The sequence below is a fragment of the Cucumis sativus genome, chromosome 1 (genome assembly GCF_000004075.3).
Source record: "Cucumis sativus cultivar 9930 chromosome 1, Cucumber_9930_V3, whole genome shotgun sequence".
Classification (NCBI taxonomy): domain Eukaryota; kingdom Viridiplantae; phylum Streptophyta; class Magnoliopsida; order Cucurbitales; family Cucurbitaceae; genus Cucumis; species Cucumis sativus.
The window spans coordinates 28,171,604-28,191,017 of record NC_026655.2 but is presented as its reverse complement, the minus strand read 5'-3'; the positions used below and the strand labels follow the sequence as shown (position 1 = coordinate 28,191,017).

General features: G+C 32.2%; 3 protein-coding genes across 5 annotated transcripts; 1 reads left to right on the top strand and 2 right to left on the bottom strand.

Moving 5' to 3' along the window:
• The first annotated feature begins 1,682 nt into the window (after positions 1-1,682).
• LOC101216398 (annexin D8) lies at positions 1,683-4,471 on the top strand. The gene is made up of 6 exons (XM_004139076.2): positions 1,683-1,755; positions 2,113-2,258; positions 2,347-2,565; positions 2,745-2,960; positions 3,708-3,797; positions 3,961-4,471. The coding sequence occupies exons 1-6, from the start codon at positions 1,683-1,685 to the stop codon at positions 4,180-4,182; spliced, it is 966 nt and encodes a 321-aa protein (XP_004139124.1). The 3' UTR covers positions 4,183-4,471.
• A 413-nt stretch (positions 4,472-4,884) lies between these two features.
• LOC101218605 (mitochondrial fission 1 protein A) lies at positions 4,885-8,590 on the bottom strand. Its single transcript, XM_004139009.3, has 5 exons — positions 8,383-8,590; positions 6,732-6,870; positions 6,451-6,572; positions 5,442-5,505; positions 4,885-5,203 (listed from the first exon to the last, which is right to left on the bottom strand). The coding sequence occupies exons 1-5, from the start codon at positions 8,473-8,475 to the stop codon at positions 5,118-5,120; spliced, it is 504 nt and encodes a 167-aa protein (XP_004139057.1). The 5' UTR covers positions 8,476-8,590; the 3' UTR covers positions 4,885-5,117.
• Positions 8,591-10,391: 1,801 nt separating this feature from the next.
• LOC101218370 (probable magnesium transporter NIPA6) lies at positions 10,392-18,288 on the bottom strand. 3 transcript variants are annotated; one of them, XM_004139008.3, is made up of 9 exons: positions 17,779-18,288; positions 17,616-17,672; positions 17,251-17,341; positions 16,770-16,930; positions 16,550-16,677; positions 14,724-14,861; positions 12,376-12,468; positions 11,255-11,375; positions 10,392-11,139 (listed from the first exon to the last, which is right to left on the bottom strand). In XM_004139008.3, exons 1-9 carry the CDS (start codon positions 17,906-17,908, stop codon positions 11,012-11,014), a joined length of 1,047 nt encoding a protein of 348 aa, XP_004139056.1. In that variant the 5' UTR covers positions 17,909-18,288; the 3' UTR covers positions 10,392-11,011. The 3 variants fall into 3 exon arrangements, with proteins under 3 accessions (XP_004139056.1, XP_011660157.1, XP_031745236.1); XM_011661855.2 differs by having other exon boundaries at positions 17,789-18,279; XM_031889376.1 differs by having other exon boundaries at positions 17,251-17,672; positions 17,789-18,282.
• Between the last annotated feature and the right edge of the window lie 1,126 nt (positions 18,289-19,414).

Here is a 19,414-nt window from a genome sequence, read left to right as displayed (position 1 = left end):
CAAAAATTATCTATCAATTAATTCATCAAAAATCAATTTGAAATAATTGTATATATTTGTAAAGTCAATTTTATTTCAGGTCAAACACTCGTGATTTTGACTATATCAAAATCACTACTAAATAGACTCATAATCTCAATAACTGGATATTTAACTAGGAATTTATTTTTTACTCATTTTTTGACATTTAAATATTGTAGGGTTAGATACTCGGACATTCACGAATATCGAATATAAAATGTTGATGTTAGATTCAATATAAAATGTTGACGTTGGATAAATGTTAGTTATTAATACAATTTGTTTATTTTAGTTTTCTTTATTAGTTACAGGTTAATTATCATTTTAGATTTATTTAATTATTTGTCAGATATTTTTGGAAGGTTATAAAATAGAAAAAAAATTGTTGTTAGGGAGTTTCTCTTGTCAGGGTGAGAAAAAAATTCACCCTTATAAAATGTTGATGTTGGGCAAATAAACTAATTATAATCGTGATAAACCAAAAAATTTAGTCATATTTTTAATCCTAATAAATCAACACGTGCAAAGATACAACTTATATATCAAATAATGAATATAAAAAAGAGCTTCCACATTTAAAATTAACCAACGTGGGAATGCAAACAAAATAATATTATAAATTCATTTCACAAATTTTTCATCCAATATTAACTCTCGAAAAACAAAACTTGACTTTGAGTTTTAAAACGAAAATGAAGGTTAAAATAAAAAGGCAAACCACTAGAACGAAAACAACTCTATGAAAAACTAATATCAACAAGATCCAAATAATTGCACAAGTCAAGCCAAGATTTATCTTTTGATACAGAATAAATATTTCTCCTGTATGGTTGTAACTTGTACTCATTTGAAGTGAATCAGTTTGGCTAAAATTTTTGGGGGCTAAAAAGCTTTTTTAGTTAGTGGTGTGTTGTTTTTACTTTCAAAAATCACCATGGCTGTTGAAAAATAGAATTAGCTGGAATCATACCTCATACGAACAATCTTAAGCAAGAAGAAAAAGCTTATAAACATGCCAACATTTGTTATTCGTTTTTTGTTTTCAAAAATCGAAATAAGAGTTATGACATCGCTCGATTCAAAAGTGTGTATGATCTTGACACCCTATATGCAAACTCTTACCTTGTATCCAAAAGTACAAATCTTTTCGCCTAAATCAATACAAATTCGAATAGGAAAGTACAGAATGTTAGATTCATCTCTTACGTTAATTTTGAACCTTTGAAACGTAGAAATGTTGTTGAAAATACTGATATCCAAACTCATTTTGGTTAAGACATGCTTAACTAGCATTTAGTTTGAATACCATTAATGTTCTTTATAGTATTAAATATGAAAATTTTCCTACTTCCATATTGTTAAACAAAAAACGCAAAAATAAAATTCACCCTGAACGAAAAAAGAAAAGAAACTCCCTTTGATCATAACTTCACATTTGAATTAAGAGTTTAAGGAGATGTGTCATTAAAAGGTCAGTACACTTAATTACATTGAGAGTTAGAACAATAGGTTGTGAATCAAATGGGCAGTTAAAAGCATAAAAAACTAAAACCTTAGAGCATTTTTTTGCATTATAAAAATGGTTGAAATTGAGTACAAACTTCATCAACAACAAAATTCTTCAAAAAAATAAGAAATAATTGATCAACAAAGCAAAAAGAATGGCCACTCTAATTACTCCAAAGTATTTCTCTCCTGTTGAAGATGCAGAAAATATCAAGAAGGCTTGCTTAGGTACTTTCGCTTCTCTTCTTTTATATATATCGAACCATCGACTTCGAAAATGGTAAATGAGTAGGTTATTTGTGGTCTAATCCTAATAAAAACACTTGATATGAAATTACTAAAATGAAAAACGATGTACTTCACGTCAATAGTACTGTTTTTATTTTGGAAAAAACAAAAGTTTGACACATCACAAATATTTGAAAATATTTGATTGAATATGTAGTGGATGGACTAAAGTAATTGATGTTTTGCCAAATTGAGTACTCGTTTTCTTGAGGTTGGAGGTTCACATCTCTATACTCCTATTGTACCAAAAAATGGGTTATGGATGATTTAGAGATTTGTTTTTGTTTATGTTTGAAGGTTTGGGGACAGATGAGAATGCCATAATCTCCATTTTAGGCCATAGAAACGCAACTCAAAGGAAGCTTATAAGGTTAGCATATGAAGAAATCTACAATGAAGATCTCATTCAACAACTCAACTCTGAGCTTTGTGGAGACTTTGAGGTTAACTATATTTAATGATGTTTTTATTTTGTTAAAAGTTTAATTTTGTAACAAATTTTAAATATGTTATGGTATATGATCGACACAGCGAGCTATATGCCACTGGACACTTGATCCGGCTGATCGAGATGCCACTTTAGCAAACAATGCATTGAAATCATCGACCCCCGATTACCGGGTCATCATCGAAATAGCATGTGTTCAGTCCGCCGAAGATCTTTTGGCAGTTAAACGAGCTTATCGGTTTCGATTCAAACGTTCCCTCGAGGAAGATGTAGCCTCTTGCACAACAGGGAATATGAGAAAAGTAAGTTCTAACTAATCGACTTATTTAAGTGTTTTAAAGTATAAATTAAGAGATCTCTTAACACTTGAAAAGTCATTCCAAACTCATTCAAGTTAAAACAACAAAAAGAAAACGTTAGAAAACAAAAAAGGATTATCGGAGTAAATATAACAATTTGGCTCTTTTTTTTTTTGTTGCAGCTCCTTGTGGGGGTAGTGAGTGCTTATAGATGTGAAGGGAATGAGATTGATGAGAATATGGCAGAATTAGAAGCAAACATTATTGATGATGAAATCAAAGGAAAAGGTTTGAAGAATAATGAAGAGATGATAAGAATTGTTAGCACAAGAAGTAAGCCACAACTGCATGCAACTTTCAATCGCTATAGAGATATTCATGCTACATCCATCACCAAGGTACCCAAATACAATTTTTCTTTTAAATCTAATTATAAAATCTCATAGATCATCTGTTTGCTAACGTTTTTGTTTGTCGTTTTTTGTTTCCTATTTTCTAATAATAAAAAAATGAAAATCACGTTTGATAATTGTTTCTTCTTTCCTTCTTCCATTTGTTCTTTTAATTTGTGAACTTGCAAACTTTTTTCTATATGAAAATAAGTTTTTTTTCAAATTAAATATGAAAATATATTGTTTTATTTATTTTCAGATATTTATTGTCCATTTTAGAAGTAAAAGATGATAAATTATACTTCTAACTATTATGTTTGAAAAAAAAAAGATAACAACATCAAGAAATTAGAAACTTGATTGCATTGTAACTTCCTATCACTTCTACACAATTTGAAAACGTTTTTAAGAAACGAAAAATAAGTGACAACAACAGTTACCAAATACTTCATCTTCTCAAAAATTGAAGCAAAAAACGTGAACGGTGTTATCAAACGAGTCTTACTTTCCTCATTTACTAATTTTCTTATGCTATTCTTCTAACTCTAATTACTTTTGACATGGAAAAGTTTGTTAACTAAATCATATTGTTAGCATTTGAATATTTCTTAATCTCTTTGAGTTCTATATGAACAAAGAGATGAGATTGTTACTTTTAAATGGGTGAAGTTAATTAAACTATAGTTTTCTTTTTATTTTCCCCTTTATGTTTCTCATTAAGGCATATGGACTTTGATCATTTTTGAATTTCAGGGTTTAATAGGTGACTCAAGTGATGAGTATCTTGCGGCATTAAGAACTGTTATAAGATGCATTAGAGACCCAAAAAAGTATTATGCAAAGGTACATACATAAACTTAACAACTCAACTAGTCAAAGTATATAACCCTTAACGAAGCGATCAAAAGTTTGAGTAATCACCTAACCCTATATTGAACTCAAAAATCCTTTTTCTTCAACTCTAGTATACAGTCATGTGACTAATTAAAACCATGTCGATGTTTAGGTTTTGCGAAATGCGATGAATACGGACAGGGTCGACAAAGATGGTATTAGTAGAGTGATTGTGACAAGAGCAGAAAAAGATTTGAAGGAGATTATGGAAATGTATTTGAAGAGGAACAATATATCTCTTGAGGAAGCTGTGAGTAGAGAAATAGGAGGAGACTACAAGGCCTTTCTTTTAGCACTTTTGGGCATTGATCAACCTTTGAACCTAAAGGATTAGGCTCTAGAATTATTATTATTCTTCCATACTACTTTTGGAATAAGTTTTTGTTAAACATAGGGTTTGGATGGATTGTATGGTTCTATAGGAAATTCTGAGCTTTTCTTTTTCGTTTATTTTCTTTTGTGATATTCCTTAGCTAGTTTCTATCTTTTAGATGGATTCTAAGCATATATTTTCTTTAATAATAAAAAGATGATTTATTATCTTGTTAAGATAATTTGTAATTATGATTTGGATTTTAGATTTTATAATTTATAACAATTTAGTCCAAACACATGATTTTTTATTATCCTGATTGATTGAAGATTGATACTTAGTTTGGATGGATTTTTCATGATAGAGACAAAATTGATATTGCATAATAAGAATTAAGAAATATAAATACTAAATCGTGACATAATTCAAAGACTAAATTTGATACTTTTTGTTACTTTTATGAAAGTTAAAAAAAAATAAGCTTTTTTATAAGCTTCATTAAAAGTCAAATGAGAATAAACATAAAACTTTATGTAATTTTTAGAATCTAACAACTTATTTTGAATAGAAAGATTTGTTTTTTAGAATCTAACTTTTCTACATCAAAAAACAAAGCGCCTAAAGAAACCCACTAAACTCAAATTATTTTGGGTGACAGACAAGTTGTTGGCAGGTCGCCGTACGACAGCAACAAACACTCAGCCATTTTAGGAGGGGCAGTGCTTTATAGCATCAATGGTGCAAATCAATTTAAAAGAATGTGTATAATCTCAAATAAACTATAATTGCAGGATAAAGTACGTAAAGCACAATACGAAATAGATCAATATAACAGAACAAACATTAGTAATATAGCTAAATAGCATCGTTCTACGTCTCAAAGTTCTCAAGTATAGAAACTCTAAAGCTGGGCTTGATCAGACTGATTTCTTATGTACAAACCAAGTAATTGGGACTCACTTCTTCCTGGAAACAGCAGCAGCAATTCCACCCGCAAGCAGTCCTACAGCAGTCGCCGCAATGCCGATGCCGATCACACCATCTACATTCCCCAAGCAAGAGTGATAATGAATGAAAATGTTTATTTTTAATGAATTTTTGGTCAAGTTGGGGATACAGGAAGACTATAGAAGTCTGGGAGAAATGCCAATAAAAGAAAAATATAGCTCAACTGACATAGTGTTTGTACTATCAATTCCGAAGTCAAAAGTTCAATTTGCCTACTCCACATATTGTTTAAAAAGAAAGAAAAGGGAAAGAAGTCGGGGAGAAATTGATACCTTTAGTGATCCGATCTTCGATTGATTTCTTCAATGTCATTGCCTGTCTCCAGTCAGGAGCAATCTGAGAATCAAACATTAAAATGGTTGAACTCAAGTTCTAAAACTTCAATCATCAGTGGTTTCATAAAGAAGAGGCACATTCTGTTCTTGAGAATTCCAATTTCATGGAACGTTATATGTCTGCCTCATTCTGGTTATTAAAGACATAAAACAATCTAAATGTGTTTAACCACATGTCACAATCATATATCAACCCACGTCAAAAGTTTACGAAAACAAAGTGGTACATATTTAGGAGGTCAGATATTCTTTCTCCATTGTAGGCTCGAGTATCAAGTTTGAGATGCAAGAAAAAAACTCAAAGACATATACCCCATCCGGTAAGCATTTGGTTTTTGAAAATGAGTCTATTTCATCTCAATTTCTTACGATGGTTCTCATTGTTGTCAAATAAAAGATGAATTCTTAACTAAATTCCAAAAGCAAAACAAAGTTCCTAAAAACTACTTTTATTAGTTTCAAAACATGGTTCGGTTTTTTTTTTTTTAATACTGATAGAATATAGATAATAAAGCAAGTTGAATGAGTAATTATTGACAATTTTTAAAAAATAAAAACCAAAAACAAAAAACTAAACCCTATTTAGTAACCATTTGATTTTTGGTTTCTAATTTTTAAAAATTAAGGTTATAAACACTTATTCCACCTTTAAATTCCTTGCTTTGATACCTGCTTTTTAGTATTTTCAAAAACTAAGCCAAATTTTAAAACTAAAAAATGAAAATAGTTTTAAAAACTTGCTTTGCTAAGAATTCAACTCTTTTAGTTAAGAAAGATACTAATTAAAATAAAACGAGAGAAAATAGACTTGATTTTAAAAAACCAAAATAATTAAAAACGAAATGGTCACCAAATGAGGCCTACATGTTACTAAATCGAGCCCATGTTAATAGTTTATATATATAATAATGCATAGAAAAATCCAAAGACACAGATGGTATCATACTGTTAAGCATTCTTCTACAAGCTCCCTACTCCTAGAGTAATCACCACTTCTGAAATACCCAACAGCAAGAAGGTACAGCTTCTCTCTCATCTTCAGTGGGCTGTCGTCACCAGATATTGCAGCTGCATAATAAGAAATAAACAGAAAAAGGAGAAAAATATTGAAGAGTATCAGACAAGCAAATAGCAAACTATAGGCTAACATTCAACTTTGAAAGATCGCATTTTGGAAACTAAATAATAATAATAAAAAAGGGTGTCTAGTTCCTTGAAATACTTCACCTTCCAGCATTGCGATTCCACGTTGTACATCTTCAGGTTGCCTTGAATGAACAAGTGCCCAAGATAAACGCATAATGCTTTCCTTCAAAAGCTCATCCGATGAGCTCTTTTCGGCCTCAGCAGCCTCTCTTTCGCAACCCTGCAATGCGTCACCATATCAACTTAAAAACGGATGCAATTCAAAGAATAATATGAGAGATAACATTATTAAAAATGAAGATTAACAAAATAATGCAGCCACAACAAAAGGTTTGAACTTCTACTTCGTAACTAAACAATGGGGGGAAATGTATGACTGAACCATGAAGAAAAACAAGAATCTATGGCTCCAACGTTTTATAACAACGACAACAAACTACTGTTTGTGATTGTTTTGTAAAAAATGTTTCAGACTAAAGAAAACTGTTTGTTGTATTTTTATTTCAAAAACTGTTTGTAAAGATGTTTCTTTTATTGTATTTTCATTTACTCTTTTACCTATTGAATTAAAAATATAGCACACTAAAATCAAGCTACACTTAATAAATATACAATAACAAAATGAAAAAACATAAATAAAAAAAAAAATGTGAAAACAAACAACTCAGTTTTCTGCCACAAATAAGTATTTGCCATAAAAGCTCTTTTAAAATCTAAAACCCAAAAGAATTCCTTATCTGATTTACAAACAGACATAGAATTTTCAGGATAAATATGTTTGTGTGTCTGTGCGTGTATGTGTGTGTGATTAAGCATACTATAATAAATTTCACTCGACACTATTTGTTGGTGCATCAACTGTCTGATACAGAAGGAAGAAAATGTAGCCTCATAACTCCATCCATTTAGCAAGATAAAATAGGTATTCAATAGTGTTAGTGAATGTTCGATACTGATTTTGTAATCACTCATATCAATCCATTTTTCAATGTTACACTTTTGAACACACTTTTCATATTATTAAAATTGAATTTAAATAATTAAAAGCAATTTTTGAGTGATTTTAAAATGAGAAAACTGATCTAAACCATTTTAGAATCAATCCCAAATATGGCATTAGCTAAAGAACGAAGTAAAACTGATGGTTCCCTTTAGGCATAACATACTGAAAATTACACGACAATGCCCAGGCCCATAAGTTAAGTCAAGAAAAAATTTCAGTAATACCCACGAGAAAATTTGGGGAAGCATTCATTGAAATTTAGCCAATGATGTTCAATCTTGCAAAGTAAGAAAAAGAACCAATGCCCTAAAACAAGGAGGGTATGAATTTTCGTTAAAATTGGAAATATAGGAACAAAAATGAACAAGTTGAAAGGGGAAGGGTATGAATTTTCGTTAAAATTGGAAAAATGAGGACAAAGATGAACAAGTTGAAAGGGGAAAATTTGAAGTTTAAAGACCACAAGGCCACAAAATGTAATTGAATAACTTCACACGAACACCCAAAATCCAATTAAGTGGAGGAATTAACAGAAGTGAGTGAGTGACAATAAGAATTAGAACACTGTTTTACAAAACCCAAACGCGAATGATCAAAACAAAAACCCAAAATAAAATTAGAAACATAGCTCATAAGGGAGTCAAAATACAAAGGAAAGCGGGATCTAAAGAAGAGAAGAAAAACAAAGCAACTAAAAGGTGAGTATAAATAGAAAGAAAAGAAACATACGGCAACGACGTCGCAATCGCACCATGGTATGTGATCGCCGCCGGAGAAGAAATTGGAAACAGAGCCTAAGAATTTGCTGACCTTGGCTTCCATGTTTAATCTTCTAATGGTCTTCTACTTCTTGTTTGTGGCTATTTCAAGTAAGGCGGAAGAACCCGGTTTTATTATTCAACTTCTACGGAAACCACTCCCTATTGGATTCCATGTTTGTTTCACACCTTTTTAAATAATATTTATGTTAAGCTTTTTTTATAGATTTTTAAAGATTTTTAAAAAATGAGATAACCAAAAAATGAAAAAAAAAAAAAAGATAACAAACAAAAATCCTAAAAATATTAAGATTTATAGATTTTTTTTATAGAAATAAATGTATTTGTATAGGTAAGCATATCACACATTCACCTATAGTTTTGGAAAATCTTAAAATAATTTTTTATTTATATTTCAAAATATTTATACAAAATTTGAATTTAAAAACTGAATTTAAATAGTATTGTTAATAACAACTTAACGTGTTTAACTAACCAAATTTTACGATAATCAATAAAATTAAGATTTTTCAAACAAACATATTGTAGGTGGAGTATGCATAATGTTATTTATTTGGAACACACAAAAGATAAAAAAAATTGGTTATCAAGACGGAGTATGATTTCCCTATTTGGGATAATCACATATTCTAAATTTTGTTTACAAAATTTTAAATCTTATCCTGAAATAATGTCAAATATAAATATAACATTTTCAAATTTTTTTACGATGAAAATGCACCCGATAAATTTAGTAGACATCTTGATGCAATTATTATTCATTAATTGAGGTTAATTAATTTTTTGAACTATGGTGGATTGATATTAGTGCAATATAATTGTTCTTTCAATGACAGAAAGATTTGCTAAAAGTACTCATTGCCACTTTTAATATTGATCGAGAGAAAGAATTATCATTTGTGCCTAGACTTCTTATAAAATCAAAAAACATTTATAATTGAGGAATTATAAAAAATAACATCAAATTTGATAAAATATTTACCATATATAATAAAAATTTCAAATTATATCTAGATATCGTTAGCTGTTAATATATTTTTACGAGTGATCTTGATAAATATCTATAAAAGTCTATTAATGACTGTCATTAATAAAATATAAATATTTTAAGTTATTTTGCAATTCTAAAAGATGTCTTTCGGAGTTGTTGATTTTTTTTATTAAGGATTTGAATTACATAAACATAATTCCGTTAGGTTGGATCCCTAACTTTCTCTTAGTTTGTTGATTAAGTAATTAAATTTGAGTTTACAAATTAAGTTTGTTGGTGTGGATGTTTAACCCATTTACGTTATTTTAATGACATCACTTTTATCGTAGACGTTGGTGTTAATCCATTTCAAGAGAGTTAAACAATTGAGTTTAAGCAGTTCCATGAATGAAATTTATTCCTCTAAAACATCTCCATGCCAATAAGTTTCATATATACTCTTATCACTTTTATCAAAACATGCTTAATCTGAGTACTAAATACTAAATAGATAGTATGGATGGATCTATGACATTATACCAAAGGTCCTCAATAATGAAAGATAACAAATAACTAAGACATGACACTTAGCTGTTTAGTAATTGATTCGGTTTCCTGTGAAGGAAGTCTTAGACATGACACTTAGATAGTTATGCTTTGCTGTTTTCTCTATACCATAAAAATTGCAAATAAGACATCAAAGTATATAAACATTTTTAAAAAATTGTAAATTTAATAAAATTTGTGAAAGTGTATTCCATTTGATTATGTTTGTTGTAAGTTGATCTGTGTTGAATAATGGAAATGAAATGTGAGTCCCTTAGTCAAATCATCAACAAACAAAATTGGATGGAGATAAAAAATTACATGAGACCCACTAAGAGATACTTATATCATTACACATATTGTTATTCTTATAGCAGAACTATAAATTTATCACAATTACGGTAACTTTTACGGATAAAGTTATTGAGTGAACCTAAACATTGTGGCAAGAAGACGTGCAAAGTAATTAGTCTCAATCATAGTCACATTACATTTGCAATCGCAACATGTCCAAGTAAAAGCGGTCAAAAGTAATTCAACTATATTTACAATTGAGACATCAACAAAATCTAATTATGATTACACCGATTTAATCATGGATCAGTAAGCATGGCCATAAAGAATTACTATGTACAGGAATTGAATTTTGGTGTCAAATGAAAAAACAGGGGAGAAACCTCCTCCTATACCCTATAGAGAAAACAGCAAAGCATAAAATATTAAGCTATATAAGGAAACATTTCCATGTAAGCCATCTACTTCACTATGCAGATACTCTAAATGGAAACTGAAACTTCCTGTGTCTGAAACCCAACTGTGTTTTTAGTGAGGATCCATCTTGTTAAGTGATACAAGCTTCCCATTGCAAATCTCTACTTTGTTCGGAACTAAACAATGAAACTTCAAGCCCCATCCGACCACCAGCTGACTAGTTTCTGATCATTTACCTGCAGTTCAACATTTGACTTTGAGCTTAACTTTTGGTGTTGATCACTCTTACATGACGGCTTCTCCACTACGGCGATTTTACTGAGAAGATATATGAATCAAATGAGAGAAACAACTAATATGATTCTTGTATTCTCAAACAGATTTCTTCAGAAGACACTTCTTCATCATTATACTTCGCTAGTTCTCCATTCCCGGGGCAAAGTCGAGTAGATAACGAAGGGGAACCTGGGGTATGATTGGCTGCATATGAATTCAAAAGACGAGATTTTGAGCATATAGATCTTCATAAATCAGAACTTTTGGAGGTGAAATATTTCCCTCTATGATGAAAATTTTATTAGATTCTTTAACACACCTCTGAAGGATGAACTTCGTTCAAAATCTTTTGCAACTTGCAGTAAGATGGTACCAGAAAGCACAACAACAAAGCCACATATTTCGGATATGATCGTTGCTCCACTTTGTCCATCCCAATCCTGAAGTTGAAGATGCATTTCTTAGTAATTTTAACATATTAAGCTTGAGAGAATGAAATGTAGCTAATAGAACATCCTAGCACCTCTTAATCAAAGAACATTAATCCAAATTCAAAATTTCGAGGGAAAAATAGCTTTTGGTCCTTAGGTTTTAAGTCTAGTCTCTAATTGGTACCTAGGTTTCATAACTTACACTCTAAGTTTTTAGCTTATTTTCCATTTAGTCTCTGTTTCAAACTATTACATTTTTATCATGAGTTTCATGTTTAGTTTTTATTTAGTCCCTAGGTGACATGAGGTCCCTAAGTGCTAATACTTCACACTTTACTCTTGCCTCAGGCTATGTTTCAGTAACTTTTGGTCTTTGGCACTGTCTTTCCATTAGCTAATTTAAAATAATTATGATGTAAATTTTTTTAAATAATTTTAATAGTGATGAAAAATTAGTGCAATCTAACCTAAATATAATTAATTTGTAGACTTTTCACAATGATAACTAAAAGTGAGTTTTTAGTAAAAAATAATCAAAGGTAAAAGTGTAAATCTTGAAATCTAGAGACCAAATGAAAACAGAACTCAAAATTCAAGGGTAAGAATGTACCATTTTGAAACCTATGGACCATATGAAAATTAGAGTCAAAAGATAAAAGTATAACATTGTGAAACATCATACCAAATGGAACAAAATTCAAAATTTCAAGACAAGAAGCATATATTTTCCCAAGTTCTTAAACTATAACATGAAGATACCAAAATCATGAGATAGATCTTCCTGGACCCATATGTAAAACTAAAATCTGAAGAAATAGTTCTACTTCCTAAATTACCAGATAAAAAGCTATTATAATTTTAGTGCAATCTCAAGCATGTCTCAGTTATAATCGAGTTGAACACACAGGATTTTTTAATGTCCTTAGCTAGGATGGTTCCAGCCCAACGAAGTGAAATGTCCAAGAAAGTACCATTTGAACTCTTATGTAACTATATAGATTTTCCATACCTTGAACATTATGACACTTGCAAGGATTGTAAGTGTTGTAAACATTACGTAGTATATCGGGGAGACAATTGCCGTGTTGAATGTGTCAAGTGCCTGGAAAACAGAGATATTACCAAATATGAATAAAAGGTATTTATTGATGTTCCATAAACTACTTGTAAACCAACTTTCAGTATTTAACTCAATGAACCAGTAGAGAAATTGGAGAGCATTATATCACATGCTAGAGATCTCAACTAAAATTTTTCAAATTAATTAATGCAAACAGAATTCTCACAAGTGAAACAATTTATAAAGAAAATGAGACCACTGGATTTTATATACTTAACTTCTCATCAAGAATAAGCCCTCTCTTTTTCACTACTTGCCTTGCAATTGAACCATATTCCCAGCACATAAGCAAACGAAATTAATATCTTGATATCAACAATGATTGTTTCTGCCCTCCTTAATGAGTACCAGATGAGGAAATAGAGGATTTCCAATGCGAAGAGTGAACTCTTTTTGTTGTCGATATATCCGCAAATTAGAGGGGTCATCATAATATTGAGGGTATAATCCGTATCTTTGATGTCACTTGTACCCATAAAATAAAATAAAAATATCATCCATTGATACCGTAATGATTAAGATTATAAATATGTCAATATTATTCACCTATAAGAGGAGTGGTAAAAGATGAATATTGCAAGAGGCAAAAAAGCTAATGGAGGGAGTAGTCTAGTCAGGATCACAGTGATTGCTTATAAAAGGAATGTGATGTGAGAAGAGGGTGTGGAATTCAAGAGTAAAAGCTGCAGTAGCTTTAGGGAAGGAGAGAAACAACAGCATCCCTCGAATTGTGCTGGTTTATCCGTTTTAGTTTTTTTATTTCAATTGTCTTGTTTGGCTGAGCTTTTAGTACTTGTTTCTTCTTTCCAGTAATTGCAATTTGGACTTATTGTTCAGTTAATTGAAATCATATCACATAGGAGCACAGAAGCTCCGTTTTCTATATATCTCTTGTTAAGTTACTGTGTGCAGGGTGTTATGAGCATCAGATACAGTTCATGTAAACATCAACTAATTCCATAAAACAGCCCTCCAAGCTTACAATGTCTGGAGTTAGAAAATATTAACATATTCAGAGTGAATTGAAGACTTTGGATGTGGCCATATGTCTCCTCCACTAATTTTGCTACGCTTATTAACAAGAGGTCTAGTCTAGTGTAGATTCTGGCTTCCAGAGGCACTCATCAGAGGGTTTCCTTGTCACCCTTTCTTTCTCTATTGCAACATCCCTAGCTTGAAATTTTTAGTTTATTTGTTATGCATACACTCTAGTTTTTGCTGCTCATAACATTGGTAGAGATTGCATTCATATCAACCAAGTTTCCCACAAGATTCTCCTATTTTTCTAGGGAAATTTGAAGTTGAAGTTATTACTCCTGTCTGTGAAAGGTATATATTCTAGGAAGATCATTAGAGAGCTCCAAATTCCCTTCAGGAGGCTTTTCCACATATTTTTGCCCTTGTTCAAGTCAGAATGTTAGGAACGTGAGAGTCAAGTCTTTGTCTTGGAACTAAATATGTGAAGTAACTTCAAATTTGATATGAAGGAACAGAATGGATTTTATCTAATGAATTCACAGAACTGATTGCCTAATAGAGATGTGAAATTCTGGACTCCATAGGTGTTGGGCCCTCTTCATGGGTGAATCGAGAATTTTTAAGAACTCGGTTCCTTAATCAGGACGTTATAAAGGTCACTGGGAAGGAAAGTGTTTACAAACATGTTTTGAAATGATACAAGAATCCAAAGTAACAAAAGTGACGAGTTAAAAGCGCCATTATATCTCTATTTACATCACTAAAGATTCTTCTCTCTTCCTTTCCTTCAACATTTCCAAAAAGCCACCTAAAGTAACTTCCTTTCCTTCAACACTTACAAAAAAAACAGCTGTAATTTTTTTAGTACAAAAGGGTGGGAGAATTTGAACCACAGATCTCTTGATTCTCAATAGTACACATACAAATGTAAGTTGAGTTATGCTATTGTTAAAAAGCCAGCTATAATATAAAGAAAAAATTCAAACAATTAAAGCTTTACTTTCAAGTCCAGCTACAAGAGAAGTTGTTTCAATTCTTTGCAAGCCAAGAAAAATTTATTTATCGTGGACAGGAGTGTTTAAAAGAAAAGGGAGTAAAAGAAACAAGAGAAACTTGGAATAAACAGAGAAATAAAACAAGAGGATTTCACCAACTAATCACTACTTCATTTTGTGCGATAGAAAACTCAAACATGACTTTTAAAGCCAAGCGGCCACATGCCAGTCTACGAACAATAGAAGAGCGAAGCAGTTACCAACCTTGTTGAGGTAATTCATTTGAGTAATGACGCACGTTACAACCACCAACATGAATAACCACGTCTCGGGGAAGATTAATTGGTTCTTCCCCTCAAAGGTCAATTTCAATGATGTCCCAAGGGCTTTAACACTCATAACCTGCAAATATTCAGGATGAAGTGAACAATTACTTTGAGATGAACAACTGTCATACAGAAAATCAATTGACAGAATGAGAAAGTAAGCCTTCAATCATTTCAACTTTAATTTGGGAAAAAGATTGACAGGGAAGCTACAACAGAGCTACTTAGCGATATTAGGGGAGTATTACTAGAACATTACAGTTATTAGAAGGGGCACATTAGTAATTGGATAGTAAGGTTGTTAAGGCTTTAGCTGTAAACAGTGAGGAGTGGGTTGAGAGGAGTAAGTGCAGAATTTTGTGGAACTTCCTTTGGGAAATGTGGGAGAGAATTCACAGCTCTAATGTGCTGAGTATTGTAGTTTCTTCTTAGATGTTGTAATATAATTATATCCTTCAGTGTTCTTGTTGATGTTTTATTTTATTTTATTTTATGGGAACAATAACTTTCATTGAGAAAAAATGAAAGAATAAAAAGGCATACAAAAAAAACAAACCAGCCCACCTAAACATCCCAGCTGAATGAAGAGCCTCCAACTAAGTTAAATGTTGCCTATAGAATAGTTATAGAAAGCTTTAAAACCAAAGCCCACAAAGACACATGGAACCTCACTAAGGATCAAGTTTCATACGGATTCTTGTTTCGACCTCTAAACAGCCTATCATTTCTCTCACCCCAAAGATCCCAAATCATAGTGCACACCCCAGCAAACCACAAAAAAGGGTCTCTCTCTAAAAGATAGATAGAGAAGGAACTCCTCAATCGTAGCACAGACGTTCCTTTCGCAGCAAAACTAACATCAAACTCCTGCAAAAAAAAATAGCTCCAAACATCCCTCGTGTACTGGCAATCCCAAAGGAGATGATCCAAGTCTTCCTCCGTCTTCTGACACATAATGCAACAAAAAGGCCCCACTAACAAGGCCCTCTTTGTAACCTGCCTATCTAAAGTGTTCACACGATCAAGTAAGACTTGCCAAATAAAGAGTCTGACTTTCTTAGGTATCTTGATCCTCCAAACCACATTGAACATAGACTCTCTACTAGGGGAAGGGTCAACAACAATCTAAAGAAAGAATTACAAGAGAAGCCTTCACTAGGATAAACGAATGTCCCTTCTCCCCAATCTAAAATTGCAATCCTCTAGTAAGAAAAGAAGAGAGGTCACCTCCGTCGTTTCTCTATTGGGCAAGTGACGACGGAACCCAATGGAGAATAACACAGAGTTCTCTAACCACACCAAGAGGTCATGGACTGATTTTTAAAAGAAGACAACCAGTAAAAGAGTTGGGTAAATAGTAAAAAGAGCACTATCCCCCATTGATCTTCCTAAAAATACGTAATCTTACCATCTCCAACAAAACATTGGACAAAACGAGAAGAGGTAGGAAACTCAAAAGAAATATCTTTCCACAGGTTTCGGTGTGTGCCTTTAACCCCTTTCTCCACCCAATCAAAAGGATGGTTGCCATGTTTACTCAAAATAACTGACACCACAAAGATTCGAGTTCATGGGCGAAGCGTCAAAGCCACTTAGCCAATAAACTAAGTTTCCTTTAGTCCATTCACTTTAAGGTACAATAGGTTGTTCTCAAGATCAGTTGCAATTCGTGCCAAAATCTCATAGGGTTGGATATGCTCTAGTTTGAACAATGAAATGAATCGGAATTCATATAAACTCAATGCTATAGTAGACAAGACTTACCGAGAGGGAGCCCATCAGGGAGCAAATTCCAGTAAACACCAACACATTGCTATGTCCACATCGTGGGGCAAAATGGATGACAAGTATAAAAACCAATACAACGACAGATCCCATATATAGCAAAAAGGCTGAAAAACAAAATAGTATCAGTGGGCAACGGAGCTTCTATTTGACAAGCTAAAGAAAAAAAATAAGAGGAGCCATGAGCTAGATGTTTAACCTGGCTGTGTTGCCATAGTCCATATTTCCTGTACAGAAGTGATAGAAAGCTCCCTTGGTGCATGAACAACAATAATGACTGAACCTGCTATACACATCACACAGCCCAAAACCCCAAGCTTGTGCAACCTCTCCTTCAAGATAAAGTGAGCCAACACAGCACTAGAAAGTCCCGTTTGAGGAATATCAGAAAAATTCTAAAACCTAACATGAAGATGGTTTTTCTTTTTTCTTTTTAGAAACCGCTGTTTTCATTGAGAAAAAATGGAAGAAGACAAGGACATACAAGCCCACAGAAGTCCCCTTGAAGAAAGAGTTTCTAATTAAATAAGATGTTACCTAGAGAATAATTACAAACTATTTTTGAAACTGAAGCCCAAAGACATGGAACTTTACCATGGACCTCACGAGGATCCCTATCTACACCTCTAAACACTCTATTGAGAAAGAACAAGCATAGAGGAAGAGAAGTTGAGAAATACCTTACGATTATGCTTAATGCACCGAGAGGCGTTACAAGAACTGCAGGGGCAAATGCATATGCAACAAAGTTGGCAGCCTCACCAACAATCACTGGATTACACACAATAAGAACACCGAGCATCGCATAAATATAATCAAATATGAAATCCTAAAGTAGAAGTTTCAAATGCAAGGAAAAGAAGGGCCAAATGAATCACGTCCAGCAAGTTTGAAGCACAAATCAGCCAAATTTATATTCATTCATATGCATGGTGCAAAACTTTCACATAGCCAGGATAATAAAACATGTGAAAATTTATCATGATATCAACCCTTTAGATGTAAAACAATCAAAGCCCCTTGAAAAGGAGAGAGGATATCTCACTTATAAACATGCCTATCCACCAAAGAGGCTCAAGAAGGTAAGTATATCCACCAACACCTACAAAATGAAGAACACCAACAAGGCCATCTGATTCTAAACAAAGCCCAAAAATATAAAGAAACAAAAAACCCAAATCAAGTCGATTCGGGAGAAAAAATTTCACCAGCTCTGACCCCAGATGCTGCTGCTGCTCTTCTAAGCCCCTTCTTCTTAATAATAAAGCTTGCCCCTATGAACCCACTAGAGAGCAAAGCCAGAATAACGCCAGTCAGATTGTCTTCGCTAAAACCCATCTCGGGAATTCGATCCTTATTCTTCTTCTTCTCCTCCTTTTCATTATCAAATTAATTACCAATCACAATCGTATCAACAACCCAGATCATCATCATCTTCTTCTTCCTCCAATACACTCCGTTTTTCCTTTTTGTTTTTGCTGCGAAATACAGTAAGCCACGTTGACGATGTTCATCAATCATCAGTAGAGACAGATAATTGCGTTTTGTCGCGTGAGGATAGAAATGGGCCAATGGGATCCACAACTATGCCACGCGATTGACGGACAAGAAAAAAAAAAATGAAAACTTTTGTTAGAAATTATTCGGTAAGTGGCTTGGGGATTTCGAAAACCTCATACGTCATGATGTAAACCATAAGATTAGTTTCGTACAATATCTCTTTATCTTGATCATGAATTCGAAAAATCTTTGATAGGTTTTCGAAATGATAAAGGCTGACCACATGTATTAATTGTTGTGTGACCAAAACTTGAGCATATATACCTCTATCGTCTCTATTCATCCAACTGTCAACAGCGACCCACATGGAAGATGGAAAACTAACTACCAGCGGTGTTTGAATCTTTTTTCTTTTTGCCAAAGCGCAAAAAACTACCATAAGAATAATGTCTTACTTACCGCTCTCCTATAACAATGATTGGGTTCTTAATATTAATATTAAAACTATACTCTCCACAGTTTACTCAAATTCATATATAATCCATACCATTTATACCATTATTCAAACTCAAGTTCATTTTCATTCAAAAAGTATAACTCAAAATCTTCTTACCCTCACAAAACATACATTTCATAACTCATACTTTTTAACTCCTTTAACAAATTGTTTGAATACGCCACTATAGTCTGTGAAGGACAACCATTCAAATTTGGAATGAAAACTATTTGTTTCGCTATAAAAGTTTGTGTAAGGTGCTAGCGTAGGTTTGAAGTGCATGTTATTTTAGTCTAAATTTTATTTTATTTTTTTACTATTTTTTATTATAAAAGTAGTTGTTTCCTGCCTATAGTATAATTTGTCAATCACATACCATAGATGAATTTATTTATAAGTTATATTATACATATATTTGTGACCGAGAAATAAAACTTTCAAATTTATTTGATAACCATTTTATTTTTTATTTTTAAAAGTAAGGGTAAACGCATTAATTTCATTTCCTTTCTTATCTACCTTCTACTTTACCAATAGTTTTAAAAAATTAAATCAAGTCAAATTTTGAAAACTAAAAAAAGTAGTTTACATAATCGTTAAAATTGTTTTGTTTTATTGGATATTTAATTTGTTTGTGGCAAAATTTACTGTCTTCTTCTGTATATAACTATACGAAAAAGATCACTTGCACTCGGCAAAAACATAAAATAAAAATTAAGCTCATAGCTCAACAATTTAAAGGTGTAGAAATAGCAAAATGGGAAAACCCAACCCAATCGAAATAGTTAGATGACTAAAATGCCATCAAAGTTAAAATACATGTTATTGTCGTCCAATTATCACCTAAT